Genomic DNA, 9,741 nt, shown 5'->3' with positions numbered 1-9,741 from the left:
TGTGTTTTTAAACTAATTATGTCGCAAGTTATTTCATTTATACTTTATGACTTTTGTAAACTTAGACTTGTTGTCGAACGGTTTTGTAAACTAAACTTGCAAGTCTTGTACCTTTCAAATGAATGCGACATAATTTTGGTCAAACGAGTCTCATATAGGGACTACGACCACGCAACGGGACCTAAGTTAACGGCGCCGTCAATAACGGTTTTGGTCGGGTCTTACAAACATCAACCACGAGGACCCGCTCTCTTTAATTTACCATTGACCGTCTCTTTCAAAGAATTCTACCTCAAAAAATAATCCAAACTCATTTTTTTATTAAGCATCAGCGTAATAGATCATTTTCTGTTAAGCATTAGATGGTACATTGATAAATCACCATAATGTATATCAAACTATAATATATATCAGACAAAAACAATCAATAGCTATCAAAAAACCAATGTCACGAACTTGACACGGCTCACCGATGCCGGTTAACGACGCCAAGTGTCGTTGCACAAGCCGTCCTTCAGAAACGCCTGTGCAAGACACCTTGAGCTCTAAGAGCATTGCCACACTTTTGCCATTCATTTCATTTTTAAGTTTCTTTCTATGACACTGTTGGCATGCTCCCCGTCTTCTCAAGCCCTTTCTTTGAGTGCCATTCTTTCATATCTTCTTAGCATGTTGAATAACGGAAGAAAGTGGGTCCCATTCACATAGACGATTTAGTGCGTCCCAGTTGAATTATGAAATTTGTGTAATCTAGTCTGTGTAAAAATTGCCGACGTGACGCTAAACTGATATTTCAGTCTTGCTAAAATAAGTTTGGGACTGATATTAGAAGGCATATGCTTATATGGTAACCCAACTTTCAGGTGTTAACGAGTTTAATAAATTGAGTTCAATCCTAGTCAGAATAAATTTGAAAAACTATTATCTTGTTTGTTTGAAGTCTCGTTTAATTAGTTCAACTCGAAAACGTATTCAAATTTAGTGAGTCAAATGAAACCAAGTTTATATCATTATATGACGATTTGTGATTTTGTACTTTTTTAGTTAAAGTCATGTTGCAAACAGAGTTTATTGAGCTTGGATTTATGAACAAGGCAACTTGAGCTAAATCGGCTCTATTTTATTTTTGAGTCAACAACAACAAACGTCGATTTATTGGCGTCTTAACTGTCGTTTAGAGCCTAAATTAAATTCCAGACAAGATTTAAAACCCATGGAAATTTGATTCTACTATTTTCATGGCGTCTCAATTTAAATTTAAATTTTATTTTACTATTTTTTTTTAAAAAAATTCGTACTTATTGGCCGGAGGTCCATTCGGAAACAATCTCTTTATCCGTCGAATAGAGAGAGAGATGACTTTCTCTACTTTTGAGAGTGTTTTCACTCTGGGTGGGGAAATGACTTGTTTTTATTCTCGAATAGGGGAAAGAATGTCTACATCTCACCTCCCCCATACATTACTCATATGGTATTGGATTTTGTCGTTGTTGTGCAACTTGAGCTAAAAGGTGTTTGAAAAAAAAAAAAAAAAAACAATACGAGATCATCCACTTAACCACCCATGCATTCATCTCTTGCAGTTGCATAACTCGCCCCCAACTGCTGCCTAGGAGGAAACCCGGCCCAATCCGAGGGCATGGGCGGTAAAACGCCCTCCCCCACTACCCCCACAACGCAATGTGCGGAAGACACCCTTGGGTGAAATTCAAGGTTTAAGGGACAACCTTGTGTGTAATGTTGCACCCCACAAGAGTCGAACTCCTGACCTCTCACTAAGAGAGTCAGACCACTACCACATGAGCTACAACACAGTTTAACGCGATGAGCTAAAGGTGTTAGTGGTAAGTAGTAACAATATGAAACTATTGAAGTTCAAGATCATATACAATTATTAAAAGTTACTCTGTCTAGACCTGACCCAAAATGTTCTAATATTTGTGTCAGGAAAACCAAATACATGTTCAAAGGAGATTAACAAAATTAAGGTTCCTTTTAATAAGGTACTCATTTAACAAAATGGGTCACACAGATTCAACAATAACTATTCAGCACAAATACCAATTACAAGCCATATTTGTATGTTCTATTTCAATCAAAGAAACAACTTTGATCCATTTACTATATAAAAAAATATACATATACAAAAACTAGCAACAGTTTTTAGCAGCCAAACTATTGACCCATTAAAAACCGATCCAGTAAAATAACCCATAGCGTTACTTCATCGACCTCATCTTCTAGTTAACAACATTTACCGACGAACAACATACAAATGGGACCCAACTTCTTACCTTCTTCCTCCCTTTCTTAACATCATCAATCAGTTTTGGCGGTGACGATATATCATGGTTGACCACAGCAGTTTCACCGGTCAAACCCGCTTTCTTCTCATTTTCATCTTTTTGAACCACAGGCTCAAGTTGTTTAACACTTGGCAATTTATCGTCACCTAGAAGGTTCTTTAACGGTATAGATTGTTTCCCAGTGCTCCACTTTGTAACTTTCGCGATCACTTCCTCAGTTTTCTTTGACTCGTTGTTGACTTGGGTCAAAGTTTCAGAATTTGGTAGCTGTTTCGAATCTTGCGTTTCAGAAAATCTAGATTTCTGATCTACGCCTTCAGGTTCCACTAGTGTTGCTACAGTTGACTTATCAGAGTTGACTTTTGACTTGTCAACCAAGTGTAAAGCTTCAGCATCAATTGAAGCAGTAGAGAGCACTGCAACAACATACACACATAAACAATTTTAGGGGTCAAAATGGGTTGATTTAGGTTATAGTTATCTTTTAGGGGTCAAAATGGGTCAACACTTCCCCGGAGTGTTAGATATCATCCGAGGAAGAAAATTAATAAAAAACATATTTTTCGTATTCTAATCCTAGAATAAGATAAAAAGATTCAAGAAAAATTCGACTCAAGCCGGCTAGGTTTGACTCAATTTTGACCTGCGAATCTGAATATGTACCTGAAACGGATCCCCAATTTCCCTCCAAACTGTTGCGACTACTTGAATCTACCGAAACGGCCACAGAAGATTCTTGATTGTTCAAGAGTTTGTCGTTACCTTCTTCTATCATAGCTTCAGGAACAACAGCAGAAGCATTTTTGCCATTGTCAACCGAATTATCAGATGAATCTTTAGGGGTTGCCGTTTCAACGCTGACCTCATTTACATCATTGCTGAGATCACCAACTTTGAGTTGTATAACGTCTTGAGCATTGTCTTTTGAGCATACATCTGATTTGGGTGCACCAGCATCCTCCTTTTCAATCAAACTCGAATCAGGTTGACTTTGTTCTGTGCTTTTTTCCAAGTTTAATGCACCAAGATCCTGTTTTTCGGTCAAAATCGAATCGGGTTTTTCAACAATTTCTTCGTGGTTGCGTTTGTTGTCTTCCTCTTCGAACGGAACTGTTTCGGGCTCCTTCACAGCTACTTGAATTTGTTCTTCAGTACATATTTCCGATTCAGGTGCATCAAAATTCTCCATTTCAGCCAAAATTGAATCAAGTTTTTCAACAACTTCATTCTTTTTTTCAGTTGACCCTTTTTCCAAAATGGGTTCTTCAAGATCATCTTTTGCAGTTACAACCGTATCGGGTTCCTGGACAACTTCTTGAATCTGTCCATTTAAGTGTTTTTCCACTTCAACTGCGCCAAGATCATGTTTTTCGGTCAAACCCACATCAGCCACCTCGACAACTTTCTGGCCCGGTTCCCTTTCGGTCAAAACTGCAACTTTTGCAGTATGTTCATGATCAAGTTCAACCTTTTCAAGCTTAATTTCTTCATGAATTTTCTCTACACCATCAACAGTTTCAGATTCTTTGGTAACTTCTGAATCATTTTCACAAATAGCTTCGATTTCCTGCTTAATTTCTTCATTCATTAAATCCGCAGTTGCTGATTCCCATTTCTCTAAATTTTCCCCCTTAATAATATCCTCATATTCAACGCCAGTTTCAGAAACTTCAGGGGTGATTTTGCTAATCTCGGAATCTTTAGCTTCTTCAGTAACAGTTTCATAATTTTGACTTTCTTGACTTTTTCCCTCTGCTGCTTCCATGACTTCGATAGCAGCAACATCTTTGACCAAATCATTTGAGCATTGAGCATCCTTATCAGTCAACTCGAGCTTTGACTCAGAAATATCAGATACAGTTGTTATCTCGGTTTCTCCATTTTTCTCTAAATCAGTATCTTGGTAAGCTTTTACAATATCATCAACATTGTTGGTCTCCAATGGAGCATTTACTACAACATTACTATCTACAGATTTAGAAACGAAACCAGAGAATAAGAGAACTTGAAATGTAATATGATGTGATTAGTGTAAGAACACTAACTAATTTTTTTTGTACCACTTTAGAAAACAACCGACTTGCGTGAATCAGTGTCGTAGAACTCAGAATTACTCGCGAGTACTCGGTCAAACTTGGTCAAACTCGGTCAAAGTCGGAATTTCCCAAAAAATCGGTTAAAACTCAAACAAACTCAGGATTACTCGGAAAATCGGTCAAAACTCGGTCACAGTCAAACTTGGCCAACATCTGAGTACTCCCGAGTTGTCAAGTACTCCCTAAGATGTCCCGATCGAGCACTCGCCGAGTAGCGATCTTTGCAACCTTGGCGTGAATGCATCCAACAAAACTATGGGATTATTTGACACTTGGACATAACACTTTGAAATCGTCTAACAAAATGTGATTAAGAGACATTATGTGGATATACTTAGGCTGTATGAAGTTGCAATATTCAACTAACTTGTTACTGTATTACTTATTAGTACTGGCAATCTAATATTATTACATGCGAAATAAATCATAAACTGGTTAAGTTGTTACTAAATAGAACTTATTATCTATCCATATACAAGCATACTATCAGAATAAAACTTTCAATATCCTACAATGGTCACAACTACATCAACTTAACTAAAAACTATACCTTTATAACAAATTATTAGTAGTTTAAAGTGAATATAAAATACTCACCACCATCATCCACAGTTTTGTTTGCAGATCCTGCACTTGCCTCACTCTCTGTAAATTCAGTGACTGCATCTGCAAATAAATCTTCTTCCGATCTACTAATACTTGTATTCTTCTCAATATTAGGACCTTAATAAAACACAAAATTCACTAAATTAACAAAATCTTAATAAAGATAAGAGATTTGACTTAATTAAAAAAACCCCATTAACAAACTATATATAAAATTATGAAAATCTTACTTGGGCTCTTTTCTTTATCATCATCTGGATTATGTTCATCATCTGAAATAACTTCTGAACCAATCAGAGTGGTGTAACCTTCAACTTTTCCACACACTTTTTTGTGGGATCTCCTGTGTTTAGCACTTGGATGTGGGTTTGGAAATGGCCACCCACATCTATGACATAAATGAACCCTATGATGACTCTCATGTCCTGTTAATATCAAGAAACCATCAAAAATAAGGATAATAAATAAAACCCATTTATTAATATTTAAACCCCACAAAGAAAAATATCAAATTTAAGTAAAAAAAAAGACCGTTAACATGTTTAATCAACAATGGTGATTAGATTCCAAATACATCAGTGATAAACATGTACAGTAATTTTTAGTATGAAAAAGACAATAGCCCAATAGTGATAGCAAAACCCCACAATAACAAAAAGTCAAATTTAAGTCAAGAATTGTCATACTCCATTAATCTACAATCTACGAAAAATAAAATCAACGTTAAAATAATTTTTTTAGTAGAAAACCAAGAAAAAATAACCAAATCAAGAAAACCCACTTGTGATAATTTAGAAAACCCATAAAGATATAAGTCAATTTAAGTAAAAGAAACTGTCATTTAATGTGTTTAATATACCATTTATACCATGGTTATTATAATCTAGTAGACTAATATTATATATATACAATATACGTATATATATTTAATCCGTACAAATTATCAGCATACCTGAGGGGATGGTGTGATCTTGAACATCCATGTTTGTCTGAAGATGAAAAGGATAAAAAAGTTGAGTTAAAAATAAAGAAGATTTGGGACAGAAAACCAAGAATGAGTTAAAAATACCTGAGGGGGTGGCTGCTACTACAATGGAAAAGAGAGACACAAGGTGTTGAATTATATACCCTAGCTAAAGAAATTGGTTTATGATCTCAAGGGGAGAAACTCTTGTCTAGGGATGCCAAAAGGGATGATTCTCACAAAGTGTTTTTTTTAATCCAAAATGACACTGTAAACTCGAAATCGGCTACAAACCTGTGGGTAAACCCGATAGTATTAAGTAAATGGAACCCGACGGGTTTCTTAATTGGGTTTGGAGCGGGGTTTCTTAATCGGGTTCGGGTCATGGATTACCTAAACCCGACCTAAACCTGACCCGGCTACTCTTGTCTTATTCAAATCTTCATATATATTTAGTGAGGAATATTTAAATAAATCCGACTTAAGTTGAGATTCAAGGGACCAATTAGAGTACGACATGTGGCTCGACAATTAAATGTGATTGAAACAATAAATTATAAACCTTTTTTTATTTTTATTTCAAAAAAAAAATAAGTTTTTTTTCAAAAAAATAAAAAATTATTTTTTGAAAAAAATTTTTAATTTTTTTTTCAATCACATGTGATTGTATTTGACATGCAGTAAATCACATGTGATTCTGCATACCAATCACATGTGATTGTAAAATCCAATCACATGTGATTATTCTGCATGTTAAATACAATCACATGTGATTGAAAAAAATTAAAATAAAAAGTTTTTTAAAAAAATTAAAAAAATTTGAATTTTTTTTTTCAATTACATGTAATTGAATTTGACATGCAGAATCACATGTGATTAGGTTTTACAATCACAAGTGATTGGATTTAACATGCTAAATAAAAAAAAAAATTTAAAATTTTTTTTTCAAAAAAATTAAATTTAAAAAAAAAATTGTTTAAAAAAAATTAATCTTTTTCAATCACATGTGATTGTCACGCCACCTGCCGCGCTCTGATTCGTTCTTTAGATTTCAAGCAAATTGTTAACTTTAAGGGCTTACAACTCTTTATTTATTTATTTATTTATTTATTTATTATTATTATTATTATTATTATTGTTGTTGTTGTTGTTGTTGTTACTACTACTACTGCTACTATATTATTTTTACTATTACTATTAGACTACTTTTATCCATTACAGCTATTATACAATTACATTGTGTCACATCAGCACAATCTCACCAATTTCTTCGTTTCACTTATCTTATCAAACTCACTAATATCCATGACACTTTTTATACATGATACAACCACATTAACCTCATTTTTAATATATTTCTTTTATTATTATTATTATTATTATTATTATTATTATTATTATTATTAATATTATTTTTTTAATAAATCGTATTATTATTATTATTATTATTATTATTATTATTATTATTATTATTATTATTATTATTATTATTATTATTATTATTATTATTATTACTACTGGTACTACTACTACTACTTTAAAAAGATATATTTTTTATTATCATCTCCAAAGTTGCAAAAACCAGTGGCATTCACCAATTTGCTCTCTCATTTTCGGTCTTCTTCAAAACCCATCAAATTGATTCAAAATTCCTCCAATTATTCCAAACAAACACCCCTATACAACACTAACTTGAAAAATAATCAATCATGGATGTCTTCTAAATCTTCAAGAAAGGTGCTTGATTTATCCTATTTATTTTCTTTTTAATCAAAAAACAACTTCTTCAACGTGTTAAATTATGCCGAACAACGACATTTCAAACCACGGTCCCTTAACGGTGAAGGGTAAAACGACCGGTAGTATCGGCGCCTTTAAACGGTGGTGGCAACGGTGCCCCAACCATGTACCGATTATAGCAGGGTAAATGAAAGCCAACACGTGAATGAAAATCAATCAATTCCAGTTTCAAATACTTACCATTATTATACAACTAACGAGTTTTTCTAGAATTAACAATCAAATTATACGTATATATACACATACAATAAACATACATATTAAGACACCTATAAGTATAAGCGCACATGTTGTAGGTAGAATATTGTTAAGTAGATATATGAGACATATGCATGGCCACATGTCATGGCAATAGCGATGAATTAGGTGTGTAAGTTATTGTTTTTTATGGTCATTGACTTTTTAAAATTATGAGTAAGTATAGTTTTTTTTATCAATTAAATCAGAAAATAGAAAATGGATGTATTTGATAGCGTTAGGTTAAATGTTACTGTAGTTAGGTAAAATATTTAACAAACTTTAATTAAATATAAACTTTTTTGTGCTGTTGATCATCCATTATACAACAAAAAGCTAACAACGCTCCTTTGATTTTTTTTTTTTGCTAACAGCATCCTTCCATTATCGTATTTACACATATCGAGTCCGTCCGTCAAATTTCCGTTAAAAAAGTCCGTTCAGTCTTAACATGTGCATTGCATGTGAGGGTATTTCAGTCTTTTTAGCTTCCTCTTCATCTGAATTTGAAATCTTTCTCTTGCTCCACTTGTTCTTCCCAAAAGTGCAAACCCTAATTAAAAAAAACAAAAAAACAACTCCCCAATATTGCACACACTTTCAGATCCAAACCAACAAAATTGAAATACATATTTCATTCTATAATCAACCCATGATCTGTTTCTCACCATTCCAACCTGAATTCATCACGGGTAAACTCAACAGGGCTGCCATGTTGCATTTGTTCGATTCTTACAAAATGAATCTGTCAAAACACTATAATTGAAACTCTGCTATTAATTAATTAAATATGAAATGAAGTTATGAATTGGTTGTCTCTTCTTCGTGACTTTTTCATCCACCCATCAAACCCTCTCCACCGCTCTCTCTTTTTTTTCCCAACAGGTTCATTCAAAACCGAGAATCTAAAAATTGTCATTCAAAACCCAGCACCTAAAATATGTTATAAAAAGTGGCTACCTCTAATTCGTGAAACGCTAAATAGTCTACAGAGAATGAGTGAGGGTTTTCAATCCCATCAGACATTGTTGATCCCTGATCGAGTTGGATCTGGATTTTAAAAAAATAATAAACCGAAAATTGTCATTTTTTATAAGGTGTTCCCTTCAAATCATTAGGTCAAAGCATGAGGTTGACTGAGAGTGATAATACCACATCCTGGGATTTTTTTTTTTAAAATAGTAATTTTATTTAACCTTCTTGAAAAAATGGAAAAATCGAATTTTTTGTTACAAAAATAGTAAAATCGAAGTTTGAAACTTCGGTTTTGCCAAATCCGAAGTTTCAAACTTCGGTTTTGTTTTTTTTTTCCTTTTTTTTACAAAAAAAAAATAATAATAAAAACTTCGTTTTTTTTTTTTTTTTTTGTAAAACTCTATGCACATATAATTAATGAGGATGATAATACAACCGCAGAAAATAGAAAGTTGCTGTACTGTGAAGGAAACTAATAAGAGTACACCCCACTATACAATAAATCTGACTCACATCTTATCAATCATATTTTTTTATTTTTATATTTGTTTATTTTATAATTTTTTAATGAGACTACACTCTTCGTCCCATGCTTTTATTTAGCATAGATCCTCTTATATTTTTTCCAACTCTTTTGTTCCATATTATATCATCGACTATCCTTAATTATTGCATTTCATCCATTTTTATCTAATTTATATGTAACAACCCAACCCGTTAACCAACCAATAATGCGGAATAAAAAAAAATTTCTTTG

General features: G+C 33.2%; 1 protein-coding gene across 1 annotated transcript; it reads right to left on the bottom strand.

The window, feature by feature from the left end:
* Positions 1 to 2,007: 2,007 nt before the first annotated feature.
* LOC139854613 (uncharacterized) lies at positions 2,008 to 9,035 on the bottom strand. The gene is made up of 8 exons (XM_071843909.1): positions 8,970 to 9,035; positions 8,678 to 8,754; positions 8,472 to 8,562; positions 5,961 to 5,997; positions 5,239 to 5,433; positions 5,000 to 5,125; positions 2,970 to 4,274; positions 2,008 to 2,722 (listed from the first exon to the last, which is right to left on the bottom strand). The coding sequence occupies exons 1-8, from the start codon at positions 9,033 to 9,035 to the stop codon at positions 2,241 to 2,243; spliced, it is 2,379 nt and encodes a 792-aa protein (XP_071700010.1). The 3' UTR covers positions 2,008 to 2,240.
* Between the last annotated feature and the right edge of the window lie 706 nt (positions 9,036 to 9,741).

This window comes from Rutidosis leptorrhynchoides, chromosome 6, assembly GCF_046630445.1.
Source record: "Rutidosis leptorrhynchoides isolate AG116_Rl617_1_P2 chromosome 6, CSIRO_AGI_Rlap_v1, whole genome shotgun sequence".
Taxonomy (NCBI): domain Eukaryota; kingdom Viridiplantae; phylum Streptophyta; class Magnoliopsida; order Asterales; family Asteraceae; genus Rutidosis; species Rutidosis leptorrhynchoides.
This window is presented reverse-complemented; position numbering and strand designations above follow the sequence as displayed.

Excerpts from the sequence above, each read along its gene's own strand:
- LOC139854613 (XM_071843909.1), bottom strand. The coding sequence starts at position 9,035 with ATGTCTGATGGGATTGAAAACCCTCACTCATTCTCTGTAGACTATTTA. Across the intron at positions 8,755-8,969 it reads TAGCGTTTCACGAATTAGAG|ATTCATTTTGTAAGAATCGA; the intron begins GTAGCCACTTTT and ends GTGTTTTGACAG. Across the intron at positions 5,126-5,238 it reads TGATAAAGAAAAGAGCCCAA|GTCCTAATATTGAGAAGAAT; the intron begins GTAAGATTTTCA and ends TGTTTTATTAAG.